The sequence below is a fragment of the Miniopterus natalensis genome, chromosome 8 (assembly GCF_054644295.1).
Source record: "Miniopterus natalensis isolate mMinNat1 chromosome 8, mMinNat1.hap1, whole genome shotgun sequence".
In the NCBI taxonomy this organism is placed as follows: Eukaryota; Metazoa; Chordata; class Mammalia; order Chiroptera; family Miniopteridae; genus Miniopterus; species Miniopterus natalensis.
The window spans coordinates 25925018-25947804 of record NC_142088.1 but is presented as its reverse complement, the minus strand read 5'-3'; the positions used below and the strand labels follow the sequence as shown (position 1 = coordinate 25947804).

Sequence of the window (22787 nt, the reverse complement as noted above, 5' to 3'; positions counted from 1 at the left end):
TTGCAACAATATTTGTACCGTTTTTATTTGTAAAAATAACCATCTGAATGCATTTCCATAGTATATTACAGTTAAGTACTTCATTACATTATTAGCATTCAGTAGTTGAAAAAGTATTAAACTGTGCTTGAGAAGATTCAGATTGGTTCAAAGTCATTTACTGAACTCAAAGTCATTTTCCTCATTTTTACAGTCATGACATTTACCAGAGTCATTCAAGCCCAATTTACATAAGAAAACATTACAGACAAAATCCCACCAAAATCATCAAACAATATTTTATGCTGTTACAAATATGTTATGCAAAATATAACACTGGCACCAGATTTGTATCATCGTGCTTCGCAAAGATATATTGCACATGCTAAAGCATAAAATATGTAGACGAACTACCAAACAAAAGATATTTGCATTGAGCTTTTAGTTCACTGCATAAGAAACGCATAGAATTACATTTGTACACACACTCAGATTGTCACTATCTTGAAACGTGTTTCCCCTATAATACTGACCTGACCTATGGTTTACAGTTTTGTAAGAAGAAAGCATTTTAGCACTGCAAAAATCAAACATAACTCCTAGAGAAAACTTCGGCATTTCCATTTCCATTTCAAAGCAGGTAAAAGGGGAAATTGGAAAAAAGACACTTTATACATTCAAAGAAAGGCTGAAATGAAAACTCACTGGTATTATATTGCTCTGATAACACTCAAATGAAAAAAAATACAAAACATTTCACAGAACATTTTCAGAATATACAAATATAAAAAGGCACTCTAACTTCATATTACAAGACAAAAAAAAGGGATGAGTTCTTCAACCAACGCAACAAATAAGCAAACCAAGTTGCTCAACAGTACAAAGAATAACTAGTGCAGCGAATCCATTTGATGTTCCTGTTCTAATTTAATAATAAAATAGTAAGTCAAGCAGCTGTTTACTGCCTAAAGTACCAAAACATACTATGGTGCCCTTTTAGTAGTGATACATAGAAATCCCCTGAGCTATTTACTGTAGAATCATAGCAGATTTTAGGCAATCTGGAGATAGTAATGTATTTACCAAGGATAGGCAGACAGCGGCGAAGAGGCTAAGTGCAATGAAACGTGATCCCTGTGGCTGTGGTTAAAATACAGGCTAAAAATAACACATTTAAGTAGAAGCACGAAACAACTGAGACTCAATGAAAAGCACAATGTTTTCTGGGTTTGCTTTTTTTTTTTTTTTTTCCTTAGAAAGCTGTGTTGCAAATCTAATTTTATTTCTATAAGATGTACTTGAAAAACACAGAACTCAGAGGTTTTAATGTCATTTCCTAAAGGAAAAATTTGGCCTTGTGGGGAGGGAGAAAGAGGAGAGACTGATTCAGGGAACAGTTCAGAGAAAGCATGATTTCATTTTGCCCCTCTGTCCTTTCTATCAGGAAAAGAGGGGGGAAGTCTAACGCAGCTCCATGGAGATGATGTCGCAGGGCTGGCGCTGCTTTGTGACCAAGTCCCTTGTTTGCCATTAAAGCAGATGTTTCTTTTCCTGCTTTAAACGCCAACGGAGCAAGATTTCCATTCACTTCTAGAAAAAGACACCGCAGTAGATCGTGCTTCTCAGCGTTGGATCTCTCTTATTTTCAGTGTTTTGGTATTGAGAAGGTCATTATTACTCATTAGCAATTTATCTACTTTAAAAATTCATCTTCTCTAAACAAAAGGGACAAAGGAAGGAGGGACATTAGAATACAATATTGGTGGCATTGAAAAATTTCAGTAAAATTAATACCAATTCTATGAGTCCTCAGAACAAGTTCTCATTTGTGAAGAACCCAACGTGAGTTTTTAATTAAATCCAGCAGAGTAAAAGAGTGAGATTAAAGTCTCTTACAGTTAGATGAGAAATATAATACAGTATCTGTATTTGATCCAGATATGATAAAACACTGTTTTAAAAAATATCTCACATACACTATGAAGCTGAAATTTCCAGGGTGAAATGAAACCGATTATAAAACGGTCGGAGAGTACTTGCCTAAATGCAGCGTTTCCTTCCTGTCTCTTCTTCAAGTGGAAAGTAGCATGAGCTGGTGATTTTTATTTCTTCTCCTGGTACACGTGTCCACACACTGATACAGTTTCCAATGAGGTTACTGGGACCATGTGAAATTTCAGTGCTTTTAGGATAATTTCTGAACCTTTCTTTTGGCCACTTCTGTGCATATGATCCACTACATGCTTCAGTTTTCATCTGGCAGAGGAGCATAAGGACTCCAATGTCTCCTAAGCTCTAAGTTGGCCACAGACTGGGCTGAGCGATGGATGCTGTCCCCCTCTCCAATCAACGTGAGAGATCCTGAGGATCGGCTGGAAACCTTAGCAGAGGAAATGCTGGTCTTGGCCCAGGGCTGCTGGCCAGCCCAGGGAGGGCCCTGTGTGCTCTTCTGCTTTTGTGTTGTTCCAAGTAAGACACACAGCGATGAAAAGGGAGAACAAAGGACGCTTCCTCGGTGTTTGTTTCATTTCAAATAAATATAAACACATTTACATCAAAAGTATATGAACATTTTTTTCTAGTCTGGCAAAAAAATAAGCCGTGGTCAACACATCATCAGTTACAAATGTTAAGCCATCAACCGGACATCTCTGTCATAAGAAATATAAAATACAACAAAGACTGTTACACAAAAAGGTTACATTTTTAACTCCATAGAAAAGCTACTTCAGTTCTCACTTTCATTTTGAAGAAAAACCATTTAAGTCTTCCATTTTAGACTGAAGCATTTTGGTCCTCGTGTTCAGCTGGTTGATGAAATACAGACATAAATATATACACTTATGTGCGCGCGTGTATGTGAGTAATTTTTAAAGAGTCTCATTCTTCTTTTTGTACAGCTATTCCAGGTGCGGAACGGGGTCCATTTGACCTAGAAGCTTTGGCAGAGGGAGCAGACACAGTATTCACTAGGTTGATGTCATCATCAAGCAGCTACCAATTGGCTTTAATTTCCACATCACCCATTTCTACCACCTGCATTTACTTTCTTTGTTCCCTTTTGCAACCACACTTTCACTCACTTGGCAGGACCTTGACTGAGAAGCTCATCGAACATTTTACTGCTGATGAACACTGCTGATGGTCTTGATGTTTTTTAAAAGTTACTATTGATTTAAGGACGAACCAATAAAGGGGAAGTTTCATATTAAACTTTCGTATGTCTCAAAGTTTTGGTGCAATATAGTTTTCACTTGAAAGGTTATTGGACAGATTTGGATTCAATCACTTGGGTGAAAATAAGTCACAGACTTGTGATGGGGAGCAGTGGGTGCCATATTTGTGTTTAAATGAAAAAAAGTAAGTTCGGTTTTCAATGAATTTTTCCCCTTCATCTGGCAACCTTAACAAATATCCTCAGAAAGAAGTTCTGGATATTTAAGTGCTTACTATAGAGAGGACATGAATAACTGGACTCCCTTAAAAAGATTATTACAGGCATTCTTTCTGACGATAAATTCTTTTACCTTTGGCTTCTAGTAAGGAAGTAAACATCAAAGTGAGAAGAGGTTAGAGGCATTTTCTATCTACCCCTTTCTTCCCCTCCCTGGGGAATGTCACATTGATATATTTCTGACATGAAAAAAAAAGCCACTTTTTAGGGAACAACAGTTCCCTCTCGGTGCATTATCCCCAAAGAAAAAGAATTAAATGCATTTTTTTAAATTCCTTACTTAAAATGAGAGGTAGACTTTCCCATGAGTATCTTAGATCTAAGGAAAACATGAAACAAATCAAAACTGGGGCCCCACTGTGTGAATGCTTTGTCCTACAGCCTCGCTGCCCTCTCCGTGTGATTCATTCCTTCCCTACCGGCTTCTGGCGGCTCGGGCCCACGGTAATACTTAAACACAACATAAACCTGGAATTCAAGCTTCTTTCCCTTTCTCCAACATGGTTGATCAAGGACAAACTCGTCCAGTCTGAAGTCAAAACGTTTCGGAATCGGAATCATTCTCATTGTACCCATCCTCCGAGCCTACGTTGTTACTGCACAGGCTAACCATGCTACCCAGGTTGGAGAGGGTCGTCCTGTTCAAATTGTCTTTTTTAAAACAAACCAAGTTGACAGCCGTCATTGTACTGGAAGGAGAAAAAGGCATCATGGTAGCCAAAATGAGGGCCAGGCAGTCAGCCACGTCTTTGTTAGGAGCGCAAGCCAGGGCCGGGGTATGACCTGGGCGTAAATGCAGACAAGGCAGTGGTTAGTCCCGGAACCCAGGGGGCGCGAGCGTCCACAGTGCATCTCCCACGGCCTCGCGCCGAGATGCATGTTGCGTTAGAGATCATGCCAGGCAAACGGGTTACTTCTCGGGTCATGCCAGGGGTGAGGCTCCAGGGGACTTTTTATGGAGGGTTCGGGGGACTTTCTTCAGCTTACATGACAACAAGCACCCTATTATCCAAAGTTAGGCAGAATTCCAGCCTTCCTCTAGTGAACAGAAACACGAGGGGGTGGGGTGGGACACAATGCCACAGAAACGGCCACAGGACAACCAGGAGGGTTTCCACGGAGGGCACACACACTCACACCATGCGCGCAGGCTGGGGCCAGAGCACTCTCATTCTGAGAACAATGACTTTCCGTTGTAGGCAGTCGTGTGTCACATTAGAAAAGACTAAACATCAGATGTCTGTAAACGTGAGTCACGCAGCTTTGTCACTTTATGTATATATACTTTCTAAAAAGTATACAGCGATTAACTGGTTCTAGGAAAAGGGAATCATTTGAGTAGATCAGACACAGGAAGGCACTGGTTGTTTGTAATTAAAAGTGTACTATCATTTAAAAGAAACTTAACAGAATTTTTTAAAAATAGCAACACTACCAACCTAAATGTAGCAGATGTGGTTGACATAGAGTTGTGCCATTCTCCACTATTTAGACTTGATGGGTGCCATCCAGAAGGGAAAATTATCTCAAAGCATGAAACAGGTGTGTGGGGAAGTAGACGTATTCTTTGATGCAATTATTACTACCTTATTCCACCTTGACTCTACTGGCCTGAACGGGTTACCCTGTTCTCCTTGCTGGCCAAAGTTCCTACTATTACTCACTCATTTATTCACAGAAACTGGCTCAATAAAACTTAACTTATTTTTGTTTGTTTATCAGCACTTGACCTCATTTCTGCTTTCCCCATCCTCTGCCCCAGTATTTCTTTTCTGGTATAAAAACAAACAAGAATGGACAGATATCTTAACACCCTATTCCACAAAGGTCTGTGATTAGTAAAGGAAATATGATTGTAGTGCTGTACTAAATTGCCCCAAATGTTTCCAGGTCTTCGGGATGCAGCTAAGCTCTAAGACAAGCCACAGTTCCACTGGCCCAAGGTCATTATTGGCCGGACGAGCCTCAGTTGTATCAGACTTACACCAGAGTCGCAAAACTAATATATTCTGGTCTCTTTGGTCATTGTGGGCCTCTGCACGCCAACCCGAAAGTATATAATGGTGATCAGAGGGTGAGGGAAGGTGAGGCAGGAAAACCAAAGAGATGGAGTAATAGAGAAGTTTCTATGCCTCCTAGATGAGTCAGGTTGGGGACAGAGGAGGGAACATGCTAGGGTAAATGGGGCTGCAAAACCAAAACTAACAGGAGTCAGCTAATGATGTCATATGGCTGCTTACTTCTGAGAAATAGGCATGAGCTGCTAATTCCAATACCTGTAATAAGCAGTTAATTGAGTCATGTTAATACATTTTATTATAATACTTTAATTAAATGCCACAATTAATGCCACATTAAAAAATTTACTTAATTCATAAATATCCAGAAGTCCCTCTTTTGCTCCTGAAGGTTCATAGGCATTGTGCTCAAAATGGCAGTTTCATACAATTCTAGTATTCAGAATTTCTTAGGAAGTAGAATAGAAAGCTTCTGTTAAGAGTTAGTTCATTTAAAAAAGGAACATTATATCAAGAGAAGTTTCAAGCCTAGGCATTAATTTAAAATTTTTATTCACGTTCCCCAAATATCCATACTGGGAATATGCGTTCTTATCTGTCCTCCAAAAGAAAAAAAAGGTTTGATCTCAGAATGAACTGAAATACAGAGACCTGGTTTTTATGTGAGCCCTTGAGCATGCACTAATGATGTGTAGTTCCTAACTCTTCAGCGTATGCAGTCAGAACTGTGAATGCCAACTTGAAAGCTTTTCAGTGTGTCTGAAATATTTTCACCACGCTGAGGAGTTAGAGACCAGCTGCTGACATTACATGCAAAATGGAAGGCAGTGGTGGGCTACAAGTAGACTGTGCTTTACAAAGACAGACAGGACAAATTATCCTTGTTCGATTTCTCACACACATGGAGCTTCCTAGGGGGGAGAGAATTCTTATTGCCTTTTTAACTAGCTCCTATATTTCTCATTTCCTCTGGCTTCACAGCATAGGGAAGGTACCTGCATAATTGTTTACTTCTTCCACTTACCGTTTTCATCCACCGCGAGGACACAGGCCCCTTTGGCCAGCAGCTCTTCCACTACGACCTTCAGGCCATTGCGTGCAGCAATGTGGAGGGGTCTGCAAAAAGAACAAGCGCCAGCTGTGATACATATTTGTTCAAGAACGTGTCATTTGGGTAGCCCTCGTTGTTAAAAGGAAGAAAGTACTTAAGAATCTATAAATAGTATATGAATGTTTTTACTTAAAAAAAAGAGAGATTTGTTGACCAGATCTTTTCCAGGTGCCAATGATCCAACAGTTCTTCCACGCTGGCCCAGATTTCTCTGCAGATATTACAAATACTCTGCATCTCAAACAATCCCAGTGACAGTAAATAGAAAGCTGGATGAAGAACTCTGGTGTGTTTTCTAGAAGGTTCCTTAACCCTTGATTTCTACTCGGGCATTTGAATCACTGTTTCAGACAGTTTATCAATATGACTGTTGAATATAACCCATATAGATAATCTCAAACCTTCTTATTACAAAAATGATACTTTATTGAATTTAGAACACCTTAAAGAACAATGTCAAACCCACTGTAGTCTGCTATATATTCCTTAAGAATTTTAATGAAAAAAAAAATCACATATCCTTTTGCCCTTAAAACAAATATGTAATTTCCTAAAATAGAGAATACAGAAGCATTTCTTTATTTAGTTAGTTAGTTAATCCTCACCCAAGTATATGTTGTTGTTTTTTTAAATTGATTTTAGAAAGAGAGGAAGGAGGGGAGAGAAAAAGAAACATCAACGTGAGAAAGACCTGTTGCCTTCTGTACACTCCCTGACCGGGGATCGAACCCACAACCTAGGTATGTGCCCTGACCAGGAATCAAATCCATAGCCTTTTGGCGTATAGGATGATGCTCCAACGAACTGAACCAGCCGGCCACGGCTGAAGCAGCTTTTAGATCTTTCACACTGAGGATGACACTGAATTACATTAAAATATAATTAAGACAAATAGCTTAGAAATTCTTCACATATATTCTGGAGCCTAATTTATAAAACTGTCATCTTCCAATAAGAATACATAATGCTAATACATTTATATAAACACTGCCCAAATATCTCAGCCCATAAGATTTTCTAACCACCCACTAAATGTATAATATTACCATAGAAATATCAGCAAAGAAAAACACAGAACTCACAAATTTCTATGAAGGCATATGAAAATAAAGATTCTAACTAAAAATGTCCCGTTTGGTCTGCATTTGTTGGTTTGTGACTAAACTTCATGAAGGAGAAGCCAGGTCTGTTTTTCACCACTGTGTTTCCCAGCTCTAGCCTGGCACAAAGCAAGCTCTTAATATTTGCTGAATCAATGACTGAATTTGGGTCTGAGTCAAACTTTAGTTGTCACACTTACGTCTGCAGTGCATTATTTTTTGCATTAATAAGGCTCTCGTCTTGTATCTTGTCAAGTATTAACAAGGCACATTTTTCATGACCCTAATAAAGAAAAAAAAAGATAAAAAGCACAAGATGGAGACATTGAGAAGTTCCTGAACAATCACTTAATTATGCTTTAAATTGAAAATGAATGCCATCTGCCTATATACATTTTATAAGGCCACCGTCTGAGTAATTCTTTTGTTCTAAAAAGAAAATAGTCAAAGGGCCCTAGATTCTCCAAGATTCTGAATGAATTCCACTAGAACTTGGTTAATATAAATATGACCTGAAATATTAATATTTCTAGGGTAACTTTTAGAATTAATGTCCAGAGAGTTGAAACTGAGACTAGGTCAGCTGGTAAACAGGGAGTAGGAATAAAAGTATCCTTCAGCATCACTTTTTAAAACAAGTCAAGTCCCATCTCCTTGCTCAAGTCTTCAATTACCAGCCACTTCAGTGCTGGTATCCTTGGAATTCACATTACATCTATTATCTGTATCACTCATCACTTACTGCCTTCTATTGCGAAAGGATTCTTTTTCAAGAAAGCTTATTCATTTCTTCCTCGACCAGGGGAAATTATCTCTGCATCTTATGACAACAGGCAGTTCATACTTTTAATTGATCAGAGACGCTTTCACGGTTCCAGGCCTACCCTCTGTTAAGAGTCATGGCTTCCTGAGTCCCTGAGACTGGAGCATCAGCATCACCTGGGACTTAGAGATGCTGAATCTCGGGCCCCACTCCAGACCTACTAAATCAGAAGCTGAATTTTAACAATATCCTCAGGTGATTTAATGGCACAATAACGTCTGAAAAGCACCACACTTACTCTTATGAAAACTACACCTTGAAACAAACTTTATGAAACTGAGCACTTTTTGTGGTTTCCATGGGCTTCTCAGAACAGGAAGTGAGGAAATCCAACTAATGAAAAGAACAGCTGAGAGGGCTGGTGCCACTGGGTACAGGTAACACCTTTAATGCTATAACTATTTTAAAATAAACCACCATGACTGGTGTCACCTGGCATCATACTATAATGCCTTAGAAGGGAGATCCTTAAATATAATTTTAGAAACGTCCATGGAGGTTTCACTCTGATATACTACTGGTGGAGTGTTAACAGCTGTGACTTCATTACAGGGGAATTTGGTCTTTAAAATGTTCATAGCGTCAGGCTCAATAATTTCACATTTAGGAATTTATTTTAAAGGAACAAGGCTCCCTAAAAAATTTTCTCCACAATTAGTATTATTTGTAGTAGCTTATATTTGAAAACAAGCAAATGTCTAACAGTAGGGGATGTGTTGAATAAAGGATGGCACATTCCTAAGGCAGAACACCAACATCTTCTAAAACATAAAATGCCTAAAAGAAAGATATTCATAACATATGATTCGTTAACAAAAGCAGGTTACAAACAGTATGATCCCACTTTCGTAAAATCATATATTCATATGTACCATTTATCTTTTACTGAAGCAGGGATCCTGAACTACATGTGAACGCAATGCTACTTTTTAAAACAACCAACTGCATTCTTTCCATTGAACTATGCGCCAGAAAAAAAGGGAGGTTAGAAATGTACACAAACACCTTTATTTGCCTCATAGGAGAGTATTTTTTGGCTGTGTTATCACAATGCCTTCAAATGAAGCAAAACAAAAACAAGTTGGAACTGCTCATATTATAGAAGCCATATATCTAAGGTCCTAACGTGTTTAAAACCAAAATGTGGTATCACAACCACGGAGACAGATGCCGTGGCAACATCGAGACAGATGGCAGCGAGAATGCAAATGCCATGGAAAGCATGTCTTTGTCACCCTTTGCTGTTCTCCTTCGATTCCCTTGGAGCTGACAACATCCTGGGGAAATGCTCATCTTAATTAAGAGCCGTGCTACGTACTTTTGAGATAGAATTTAAGTGATATTATTATTACTGTCGTTATAACACTAAAGAAGAGTGTTTCAAATTCATCTACATACTTTACTACAAGCCAAGTGTAAGGGTGTGTTCGAGTCTTGATCCCTCACAGACAGGTCAGCCTGGGCACTGTTCACCAGAATATCTATAGAAAGAAACAAAAGACAGCTTCTTAGGCTATATGCTAATTATATGCATTTTGCAGGTTACTACAGGAACAATAACGTATTTAAATTAGTACAGCTCAAATAATCATATTTAATGTTTTTAACCAAAAAAGGAACAAATTATTGCCACATCTGTTCTACCCAAATCTAAGGTCAGTAGGCATTCATTTTAATTGTCTTTACAGTTAAAGATAAAATGATTCTGTTGTTATATTTGTTTCTAAACGTCAAGAGATTTCGCTGCAGAAAGGCTGGCTCACTCTGGAAGGCCCAGCGACAGTCCAGGGACGGACTACAGTTATCGAGTGGAGGCAGGCGGCTTTTAAATGAGATGCGGGTCCTCTGACAGGCCCAGGCCCGGGCTAACTGGTTTCTTGACTCTGCGTGACTCTGGCCCGGGCAGGATCGACCTGAGCACGTACCCGCGGCGCCGGCCCGCCCGCCCTGGGCCGCTGTCATCAGCGCCGTCCTCCCCGAGTCGTCGGCCGCGTTCACTTGGGCGCCGTGTCGCAGGAGCAGCTGCAGGCACTCCACGTGGTCAGCAAAGGCGGCCGCGTGGAGCGGTGTCCTGCGTGTGAAACAAGTACGACGTTAGCCCACTCTCGGCTCTGTCAGTGCCGGAGAAACACGCAGGGTTTCGTATGAGGGACTGAAACCTTCTGAGTTGACAGAGGTGGCGATCAGGACCCCTCTGAAGAACATTCGGAGTGGACACGGAGTGTCACCTAAGTGGGGGATAGGTGGTGGCCCTGATCATGAGAAAGGTATCTTTACTGATCACTCCAATCTTCAGCCCCAGTGACTTTTCTCCCCCCTTTGATACGGATACTTTCAAAATTACACCTCAAATTTGTAGATAATTGGGTTTTTGTTGTTTTTTTTAAAGTCCACACCATCTAAAGTGGATGATTGATTTTTTGGGGAGGACAACGTGACATTATTTGTCAAAATTTAAAACGATTGGCCTTTTAACCAAGTAATTCTACTTCTAGGATGTTATCTCCTAGATACACTTGGGCCATATGAACTGCATCACTCTTTGAAACAGTAAAATACTGGAAACAACCTAAATATTCTCCCATAGAGGGCAAGCTGATTAAATCATAATATATCCATTCAAGTGAGTAATTTACAGCTTTAAAAAGAATATGGTAAATCTCAAGGTTTTAATCTGGGAAGATCTCCAGGATATACTAAAAGCAGAGCATTTCTATAGAATGCTCTATTTGCATATAAAGCATATAAGCATATATGTTTTTACATATGTTTGCACTTATGTACAGAAGATATTTGAGAGAATATTAAAAATTTGGAAAGAACAATTTAAAGTAGCTTCCTTAGTAGAAGAGGCTGGGGCTTCTGGGCTAAGAGGAAAATTTCTTTTAATGATATGCCCTTTATAATATTTAATTTTTAAAAACCATGTTTATATATTACTTTTTCAATTAAAAAGAAATAAAAAGATGTGTGGCTACTCTGCAACCACAAAGCAGAGACTAAGATTCATCAAGAAAAGAGGCATACCATCTTAGGATCACTTACCTGCCTTTGTCGTCTCTACAGTTGACAATACTGGAATCTATGGCCCCAAGTAGCAATGATGCACAACTCTCATGATCATTTATTCTAAAACAAAAATGGGTTTAACATGTAAAAATCTCACTACTTAAAAAATTACATATCCCCTCCTATTCCATCTTCCTATGCACCGTATATTTAATAATCTGATATATATTTTTTAATCTGTAGTCTATGTCTGTTAAAATGTTTAAAGGAGATAATTTAGGTGATACAAACACATTTTATTTAACAGTTCCTGAAGCAGGCAGTCTCTACTCTCAAGATTTTGGAGAACAGTCTGCTTTAAGAAGTATTAAAATTGGTTTATATCACCTAAATTGTCTTTGGTCATTTTAACAGTTTTGGTGATGAGGGTAGGATCTGAGGCTGACTTCTGAAGGTCTGTGGGACAAGAAGCACAGGGAAGGCACCCTCTGAATTCTGAGTTCACCAAGGGTCATGGGTAAGTCACTCTTGCATTTGAGCTCCACTCCCTTGTGCGAAGCTCTCAGATCCAAACAAATTTTATACAAACTGTTAAAGGAAAGGGGTTTATTAAAGTTCCTGGAAAGGTTCCAGGACAGTTATTCTGGGACTCCATGGCCAGTGGCTACTGCTAACAGACTAACAGGGACTTTGAGGAATAAATTAAGACATGCAATTTGTGACCAACAGCACATCAAAATCTAAGTGGGCACAAGCCGGATCATTAAAAGCCATTAGGGTGTCTGCCACTATAAAAAACTCTTCTTGTGAGAGAAATAATAGATCTATTGTTAATGGGAATATTGGAAGCCAAAGCCGAAAAATTGGTGGGCAAGGGTCGAGCACTTAAAAGCTGTTAGACTAAGACTCCTGTGCTGGGACAAGTTGGTCATGAAACAGGTTAGATTCACACTAGGTCACCTGCCAATCTCAAAAAAATGTCCATGTAATGAGGCACACTATAGAACACCATAAAATCTCCAGCCCAGTGGCACATTCCCCTCAGGTATATATTTGGCTCTCAGAGACTCTAGGAGTAGCTTAGTAATGATGTTCTCAAGTTTCAATGAATTGAGATTTCTACCTTCCAGCACACCTTATTTTAAGTCTAAGATCTTTGGTCCCGGAAGCTGTAGGTGCCTGTAAAAATGGCAAAATCTTACTAAGAGAACCTACAATTACAATGGTCATTATGAGGGCTGCTCCAGTTAGATAAGAGTATTCATTTAAGAAGTACGCATGAAATCCAGGGTTCCCAAATTAACAAACGGACTGGGATACCTATTTTATTGGTATGCACAAGCCTCCAAAAGGCTTCAAGATTCCAAAATAGCTTCATTGAAAGATTCACTGCAAAAGGCTATTAAAAAATTAAACATACAAGAGGTGCCTAAAACAAAAGACTGTAAGACTGACATGACTCTTACTACTCTGCCTCTTTCCTCCTTTACCTAAGTACTTACAGTCTACTAATCCTTTATCTGAATCACTTTTCCACTCCACAGAGACTACAAGACCATAAAAGTCTTCCCAAAGATCGTGGCCTTACAGCTGCCATAGCTCCAAGCCCAGAAACCTAAATCAATACGTGGGTCTCCCCTGTTGCACCCTCCTAGGGGGTCATCATTGGCCCAGAAATTACTGTCTCACTTGCAATCCACCAGGACACTGGAACAAAGACTGTCCTTGAAGGTTTTGTGCAAATCTTTCAAACCAACTCCAACACCCCCATATCTACCTTAAAAGGAGGAACCCTACATGAACATCTCCCAGGGCTGATGAGACTTTGAGGGATTCCCTAAACAGCCACGGGGAAATTGAAATTAAAATCACTGGAAAAACCCTGCCAAATTCTGGTAGCTACGGGGGCTGCAGTCTACTTTAAAGCTTACTCACTTGGAGCCTACAGAAGGGGACCTGGGAAAACTGGCAGGAGCTGGCAAAAGGTGAGAATTCTTACCAGAATCAGCAGCTCTTCCCAATCTTAGTCATGCCCGATCATGAGAGGAAGGTGAAATTTCAGGTTGTCCCTTCCTTTCCGAATTCAAATTCTTGTGAATTTAGTTTTGAGGTACTCATTGTTTATCTATCCCTTTCTCTCCCAGGAACAGCTATTGCTGCCTTAATATATTTTTTAATTTAACAGGTTGTGTGTTTTTTTATTGAAACATAATTATATTAGTTTCAGGTGTACAACACAATTTGATATTTGTACATATTCCAAAATAACCACCACATTAAGTGTAGTTAACATCCATCACCACATGTAGTTATACTTTTTTTTTCCTGTGTTGAGGACTTTTAAAATTTACTCTTAGTAACTTACAAATGACAATACAGTCTTGTTAACTATAGTCACCATGCTATGCATTCGCTCCAGCCTTTTTGTTTGGCATAGTCCTTCCTTCTTTTATCTATGGGAGTGGCTCTGGATCTTGGAAGGGTAGCATTTTTTCCCACTCTCTTTGGGGAAAGCTTTGGCATCCATGGGGTTGTTCAATATAGCCAGGAATATTTACTATTTGTCTCAGCTGAAAACTTGACAAGATATTTGAAGGGATTTTTTTTGTTATAAGTAGCTCAATGGTCAGAAGTTGGCCAAATTGGCAGCTAATATTCAGAGCCTGATAGGAACATTTTCTAGGACTTCTCCCCTAAGCTAAATTGAAGCTATGTACTCATGGTGGGGGGTGGGAAAGTGGAGGGATGGGATTCCAAAGACAAACAGCTCAAAATTTAGAACACAGAAATTTTTTAATTTCTATCTTAGTTAAAGATCTTCTTCCTAATATAAAGAAGCAAATTAAAGTTAATGATGGATGACAGCCCCTTGATATCATTCAGGTTGCAACCCAATTCTTTCAGGAATTAAAAAAAAAAACTGTCCTTGCCTTATAAATCAAGTCTTTATAAGAACAGAAAAGCCCATTGATCCTTTTTACCTATCCCCAAACCTCCCCTATTTATCTCAAAAGGCTGTACATGTAAAAATTCTGAATTCAGGAATCAAAAGTCCTTCCTGGAGGAACTGCATTCTTTTCCCATGCCTTTGAGATACAAATGTTCTACTGTGTTTTCTCTAGGAACAAAGTGCTATCTCTTTGAAATGCAAACTTCAGGGAGGTAATTTTTATTAGAAGGAATTAAAAAAAAGGAAAGGCTACTTGGAAACAGAAGAATAAAAAATCTTAAAAGTGTTCTCCATCAATATCAGTAAAAAGTATAATCACCTGAGTAGGTAACCTTGACTTATTCCATCTACCAGAAACACAATTTGGATCCAACTGTTCATTTATAAACTAGCGGGGTTTGCATCATCATATTTGTCTCATGGCCAAAATTTTGAAATGAAAGCTATAAGATCTCTGTTTGTGTCTGTCTATATATTTAAGTATGTCTATATATGTATGTTATAAATATGCAGGGGTTTTTCTGCCTAAATTATTTTGTAAGGAGCTCCATTTAATTGGCTTAAAGAAAATGAATCTCTTTTATAAATCAAGTATACCCTCAGAAATGTAGAAACTAACCCAAATGTTTTTCAAGTTCACATGATCTAGGATAATCTTTGGGTACAGGTTATTAATATAAGTTTTCCAGAAACTGTATAATACTGATAATTGTATTCCTAAAAATCTGATATGTCCTGGTATAATGTTGTCAGTCATAATTCCATTTGTCATCTTAAAATGTGTGCCACAGAAATAACTAAATTTTCTATAATGAACTCTCAGCAGATCTTTAACCATGGACATTAAGTCTTTTGTCATTTTTAGACAGTTATTGTTTTTCTCTGATGCTTTTACAAAAGTGAGATTCCTGGAAAGCACCCTACCAAGCACTCTTGACCACTGACACCCCTGCTGAATTATTAAGGTGCCAAACCTTGGGTGCATATTTCACAACTGAAGGAGGTTCCACATGACATCTGTGTAAACACTGGAGACCTCAAAACGAAACCGACCAGAAAGAGAAGTAACTGATATAGAAGTATACTGCTTCCTCCCAGCAGCGAGAACATTTCTTTCCATTTCCCTTTCCCTCACTGTCCATCCTTCTAATTTTACACCACAAAGATCTTCACGAGTAGTTTGTCTACTGTTTGTCTCACCCTGGCCTAAAAAGATAGAGCCACTGTTCACACATCTCAGGCCATTGCAAAAGGGGCTAATCCAACCTGCAAATGACTGCTGGATTTGCTACAAGCTGGTGATCCTGTAGTTTTGCCTGTTACAAACTTCTTGCTGATTTCTAATGCCTCAGTGTCTCAGGAACAGGCTTGCTGGATAAGAAGTTCTGGGGGTGTGGAGACACATGAAATACATGAACAGGCCAACTAGCTTAAAGAAGTATCTCCTCTTTAGGATTTCTTAACTTATTTGATTCTAGCCGGTTTGGTTCATGGGGCCCCTGGCTCAGGAGCACCCTGTAAGCCTTAGGAATTCTTTTCCACTACTACTACTACTAATAATAATTATCTCCCTGGTCTGTTGTGTGTTCTCTCAAGGGTTTAAGCCATCAGCCAACTAACAAATAGTTTCCCTCCAACTGAAATGATAATACTTGACACCATCTCCTGTGAAATACATACTGAGACCCAAAGAGAAAATGATAACTGAGAATAACTTGCAGCACCATCTTTGATCAAACCTCTTGCTGGACCAAAGGTTGATCAAAGGGGGGGAGGGGAATTGTCAAATTGATCTTACATTAACTTTTCCTTGGTAGGCCAGGCAACTCTGACCCTGGGAAATTATGTCACCAAAATAAAACTTACCTTTTAGGTTTCATGTTTCTGTAAACGTTCCACCTGCCCCAAAGTCAGACCATTTAGTAACCAATTTGTGATCACCCAGCTCCAAGGGTGATTGCCCTGTTCTTATGATAATGCAAAGAGGCAAGATGTTAACACCAGCCAATCAGATATGCTTATTCCTTCCCTTCCTTAGTCTCTCCTCTTTATCCTGCAAAAGCTCCCTGCCTTCCGCCCTGCTTTGCAGGTCTCTGAACTCTTGAGAGTGGACACTGCCTGCTTCATAAAGTGTTAAATAAAGTTTGTTTGTATCACCTAAGTTGTCTTCTTTATCACTTTAACAGTTCTAATGGCACATACTCATTTCTGCAGAACCCCTGCATCCAGGAGGGAGTTCAATGCACCACTGTACAAGCATTACGTTAGGTGTTTTGGGGATACCAAAGTGAAAAAGACATGGTTCCTTCACATTTAAAATCACTTCTACTCTGTATCCCTCATCCCTTCCTTACTGATCCACTTTATGCCTCCAATATCTTTGCAATCAAATGACCCAACTTCACGTGAAGCCCAGAGACAAGGCAAAGACAAAGCATTCCCAAGCCTTAGGCCCCAAGGCTGACCATGGTTGCCTCGGTGACATGATCCTCTGGTGAACAGAGGCCCCAGGTGACCATGGCCCACGAGGCTGACCATGGAAGTCTGACTTAAAGTCATTGGAGTCTCTGAACAGTGGTTCACACTATGAGATTGGAGCAAAAATTACATTTACCAAGAAAAAAAAACCTTACAATGTATGAAGGATAAAGAATTACTATATATGAAAAGTCTTCTAGATATAAAGTGCCTTTCTAAGGATTCATAGGCATATTGTTGCTAGCCCCAACTTATTTTTAGAATTCGGCTGACAGATGTGAAATATATCTGAAGAACTCTCACATGGCGTGTAATATGCCCCTCAGTCCACCCCTTCATGTAGTTTCCCTAAGGTGGCATGTAGCCACCTTGGAACCATGGCCTTCGACAAAAATCTCCCAGAAAATCATTAATGTCAGGGCTCACACTTTGCTATCAGACCTATTTGTCTTTAGTTGCAAAATGGAATACATTGGTTTTATCTGTAATGGGAATGCTTTTTCCTTCCCTAAAAGGCAATTTCCCTATGTGCTGTTAAAAGAATTAAAGCAACACCATTAACATCCAGCTTTCCTACTTACATTGCACAGTGCAGTGGAGTAAAGGGATTGCCAATAAATTTGCGGAAACATTTTTGCTCCAAAAGTACCTCTATACAGTTTTCATTACCTGCAAGGAAGTAAAAGAATTTAGGAAGTTTCCAAGAAAGAAATTTTGTTCGACACAATCAAATTTTTTTGTCATTAAGAACTGAATTCTAGCTTATGAATTTTCCTGAATTGGCTGAATGCTCATTCTCCGTGGAATAAAGTACACAAAATGCCAAAATGTTATTAACTATGCTCACAGGTGTTCCAAGACATAATGAACAAATAAAACAATGAAGTCCATATGGTCTGGCAGAGAGAGAGAAAGATAAAAAGGAGACCTCATTTGCAAGCAGAATAGATTTTATGTTATGCTCAGCTCTTGGTAGATAGATGCTTAACCATACTTACAACAGGAAATTTCCCTTTCACCCATATGAACAGGTTCACTTATAATTATGTTCCTTAGTGAAGGGGAAAAGATGTGATTGACAGAAAACAGAATCTGAGATAATGTAGCTGAAAAGGCTGTGACTGTAAAATACTGTATAAGTGTTTAAAATGGCACCAAGACCAGTTCCTGGCAACTAATATGTGCCCAATAAGTATTTTTTTTAAAAATAAGTAGAGGAATGAATGTGAGGAATTATTTTCAACAAAATGACAAGTAGTTCCTAAATCAACTGAATTTAAGTAAGGCCTCAACTCTGTTAACTTATGTGTTATGTGATCTAAGGCAACTCACTTGGGATTTGTAAGCTTCAATTACACATATATAAAAAAAGCAGATGAGGGATACTTGCCCTACCAATGTCACAGGATGATGGGAGCTTACTTGTTGCAGGACCTGAATGTAGTATGTGAAGTGATGGAGTTACTCAGGCAAGAAGGCAAAGTTATTTGGCTTTAGAATACAGATTGTTGTCCTGGAACCTCCTCTTGGCTGAACTCAGTGCTAAATTAGTGAGAGTTCTCCCTGATCTACCTTAGAATGATGTAGATCAGACAATTTTAAGTATTAAATCACAAATCAAACTTTTCTTTTACCTATAAAAAGTGAAACTGCTTTTAAGAGGATTAAAAAATCAATGAAGTAATGAATATAAAAACCCCCTAGCTTTATGCAAGTTATACTGTTTAGCTCTCCAACTATATCCAACCCTCTGTTAGTAGGAATCCCCCCAGGGGATTTAGCTTAGGAAGCGTCTACACATACCACTCCTTGGGACTATATGAATCCCAATCTAAGGGTTTGTGTAGATAGGTCTGGGGATTCTTGAATGACTTTCAATATTTCAAAGTGCTCAGTGAAAAGGATTCTGGGAAGATGGGAGCTTGAAGCTCAGACCTGGAAGAATACTGCACCGGAATTGCTTAGGAGAGGACTGCTCCTTTTCCCCTGCTTGCACCTGGAGGGGCCTAGGAACAAAGACTTGCCCCCCCCCCCCCCCCCCCGACACACACACTTCAGGGGAGGGAATGTGGTCTGGTGGGTTTGCCACCTGCCATTATGACCAACATCCTTACTGCATCTTCCCCTTCCTGCCAGAGAGATCTCAGAGCTTGACCTAGATGGGAGTTAGGAAGCCTTCACTCATTAGTAGGTTAAAAAAACACAATTCTCCAGGGGCAGAGGGGACAACCAAGTTGAGCAAGTAGAAAATTTGGCCCTTACTGAGGTCAAGAGCCAATGAAAAAAGAGGGCTATAACAAAAATGAAAGGAAATCTCTTAAATTAGAGCACCCTGAAAATCTTTCTGGACCTAGTAATCAAAGTTTCTGAGTGAATATTTTAATACAAGAATTGGAAATAGAAAAATAAAATTGTAGATGCAGAGTGGGAAATAAATGGGAAAATATTCATATAAACTTAGGGGTGGGAGACCTTAAGCAAGACTGGAAACCTAGATCCCATAAAATAAAAACATGACAGATTCAACTACACAGAAAAAATTTCTGCATGGAAAATAACATCATAAACTAGGAACAAAGTTAAATGATAGACTGAGAGAAAATATTTGCAACACACAGAACACACACAGAGGATTCATATCTCTACGACAAGGTGCTCCAACAAAGGTATGAGAAAAGATAAAACTCATTAAAAAAAAAAAAAAAGCAATAGATGGAAACGGTTATTTCCAGAAGAGGAAATACAAATAAATAAATGCACTATTATACAGGGAAACACAAACCAAGATAATGAGATAACATTTTTTGCTCTCCAAAGTCACAAAATTGAAAAAGATGCTATTATCCTGGGCTAGCAAAGGCTTGGGGAAATAGTAAATTTTATACATGTTTGCAGGGGTAATAAATTATATCCTTTTTGTAAAGTAACATGGTATAATTTATCAAATTAGAAAACATACATGTCCCCTTATCAATAATTTCATTTCTGGAAACTTATCTGACAGAATTTAAGGTACATAATAACATGAATATACACACTGCAGCACTGTAACAAGAAAAAGGCTGAAAAAAATCTGAATGTCCATCAATAGGAACCTGGTTGAATAAATAATAAATTCTGATATATACACACATCTGTATTTATTTGCTCTGAAATACACCAAGATCAATCAATACGACACATAATAACTTGTAAGAATATCTGCAGTAGAATGTGCGGAGAAGTAGACAAAACTGACTCTGTGTCCCGATTTCCTTTATGCTGTGACCTTTGGTCAACCTCCCTCTCCCTAGCAAGCATATCAGAGCCTTCCAGTTGATGATTATCTGTGTTCCATAAAATGCACCATAAATATTTTTGTTAGTAACGGCCAGGATGTCATGACAACTGGGATAAATATTAAACTGGCGATAGTATCGATGATAAACCCTCCTCCATCACAAGACCACCAGGAGGTATGGCCCCAGGCGCTACTGCATTCTTTAACTGCATTCTTTGTCCCTTAGTCTTGTCAACCATTAGTACCTCAGTTAGACTATAAAAAAAAGCACTCTACTAGGGGTCTGCTAGCGGAGAATAATCTGCACAGAGTGTGGTGTCATCTGTCCACTCTGGCCCTAGATCCCTGTAAGGAGATCACCCTGTAATAACTCCTGTTATATTCCATGGAGTTGCCTGCTTCGTTTTTCTGTCTGAAGATACCTTCTTGTTCTGGTGGCGATTACACCTTGGCCTCACCACTGGACAGTATGTTAAGAAAGCAACAGCAAAAAAAAAAAGTTATAGAATAATAGTTGTTATCTGATTCTAGTAGAAAAAAAATCAGACACACATACTTGTATTTATTTATATTCTCAAGGGAAAAGTATTAAAGGTACACACCAAATTACATGGAGATTTAATTTTACCTTAGACACATCAATCTTTTTGAAATGTTATGATTAATATGCATTTCTTTTTTACTCAAATAAGTGAAATAAAAAGTTTTAAGTCTTCTGAATTACAAATGCAACAAAATAAATAGGGGAAATGTGATAAAAAAGAGAAATGCCAAAAGACAAATCATTCATCTAGCAGCCTGACTAGCAGTCAATAGTGACAGGTTATTACATCATATATATATTTTGGTTTTAGCTGCCTTATTTTAATTCATTGTATGATCCCTGGTTATATGATGTAGATCAGAAACCTTGATTAAAACTGGTTATTCAGTTCATAGGAAGTTCTGATTAGTAGTTATATGTTACTAATTAACAAAAAGTGAATTTTTATTCCATTAAGGTATGGTAGCCATAAAAGCAAAAGTTATCTTGGGTGATTGGAAATCCAGGTTTACAGCATTATGCTATGTTTTCACCTCCATTGAGATCACAGTGGTGCTGGGTTCATAGGAAACCTCCTGTAATCAGTCAAACAACAATCAACTCACCATTATAACACGCCCAGTGCAGTGGTGTGTAGCCTTGGTTATCTTTGAAAGAACAGTCTTCCTCAGAAAGTGCCATCTGGAGCAGCTCGCTCAGCCATGTGGCGTGACCACGCGCAGCTGCATAATGCAAGGGTGTCCTCCCTCTGGAATCTTTACAGAGAATCGACACTTCTTGTTCTAGCAGCATTTGCACGCATTCCTCATGTCCTGTCATAATCTGATAAACGACAAGTAAAAACACAAAACAAATGTCAGAAGGGCAGAAGACTCAGGAAGTGAAACAGGTGACTAAGTGAGCTGCACCCAGATTAAGAGGACATAAATGCCTGGGCCTTACGGGAAATAAACTCTGCCCTACTTCAGAGGAGAGAGGCAGAACCCCCCAGCAAAGTTCATATCAGAAAAGGCCATGTGAACATCAGCATTTTGGAAACATCTCTTGACTCTCCAAACATACCCATGAAAGGTATCATGATATAGTAGAAAACATCAGCTTTAGAACCAGGAAGATGTGAGTTAAATCCTGGCTTCCCCCGGTAAAACATGGAGAGGTCGAGTCACCTCTCTGTCTCATTTCATTTACCTGTAAATGGGAACAGTAATAATGACCCCACAGGTTGTTGTGGGGACTAATAAGATACGTAAAGGCCCCAGCCTGTTGCATGGCCCATGGAAAGTACCCAAATATAAGAACTATGATTATGACTTTGAGCACTTAGAGTTCCTCTTCTTTTCATTGACCATGGTGTTCAGCACCAGCCCAAGTAGCACTTTTATTTCTGCTTTTGTTTGATTTCATTTCCTCAACATGCTTTAAAAAACAACTGAGCAGATGTGTATAAAGAACTATCCACAGGATACATATTTCAGCAGGATACATATTTCAGGTGAGAATTAGAAATAGCATGACTACTCAAAACTAAGCAATCACTGGAATAAATTATGACACCTGCTCACAATGGACCATTAACAATGATGGGGCAGGAAAATATTTACTGACATGGATAAAGGTTCTTGATATTTTAAAAGAAAAAAGTAGGTTCCAAATAGTATCTTTAGTATTCTCTTTAAAGAAATTTTTTAAATAAACCTATATACAGAAAAAAAAAAATTGGGTATATAAACCAAAAAATGGTTATCTCCAAAAGGTAGGTTTACTGGCAATTGTAATTTTCTTCTCTGTGCTTTGAAAAAACACACACAAAAAAAACCCTTTTGCAGGTTTTCTATGATGTGCACGTATTTGTAATCAGAAAGCAGAACCAATTCTACCAACAGTAGGAGGTCCTGTATCTATGATCACAATCTAACATGAAATCTCAAGAGCAGGATCTAAGAATATCTGCCATTATTTTACTTTTGCAAAAGACTTGGAATTTCTTTTAGACTGACTGAGGTTAATTGGTTTTCTTAGGAATCAATCTTTCTACTAAACA

General features: G+C 38.7%; 1 protein-coding gene across 2 annotated transcripts in view; it reads right to left on the bottom strand.

The window, feature by feature from the left end:
• The window catches only part of ANKRD44 (ankyrin repeat domain 44), a 153024-nt gene continuing 130237 nt past the window's right edge, over positions 1 to 22787 (bottom strand). The window contains exons 20-28 of one of the 2 annotated variants that reach the window (XM_016219539.2): positions 21352 to 21568; positions 17504 to 17591; positions 11531 to 11614; positions 10411 to 10556; positions 9884 to 9966; positions 7863 to 7945; positions 6476 to 6567; positions 5674 to 5709; positions 1 to 4216 (exon numbers count right to left, since the gene is read on the bottom strand). In XM_016219539.2, coding sequence (XP_016075025.2) covers positions 3969 to 4216; positions 5674 to 5709; positions 6476 to 6567; positions 7863 to 7945; positions 9884 to 9966; positions 10411 to 10556; positions 11531 to 11614; positions 17504 to 17591; positions 21352 to 21568 — 1077 coding nt within the window. In that variant the 3' untranslated portion in view covers positions 1 to 3968. The remainder of the gene's footprint in view (positions 4217 to 5673; positions 5710 to 6475; positions 6568 to 7862; positions 7946 to 9883; positions 9967 to 10410; positions 10557 to 11530; positions 11615 to 17503; positions 17592 to 21351; positions 21569 to 22787) is intronic. The other variant, XM_016219604.2, reaches the window with a different exon arrangement.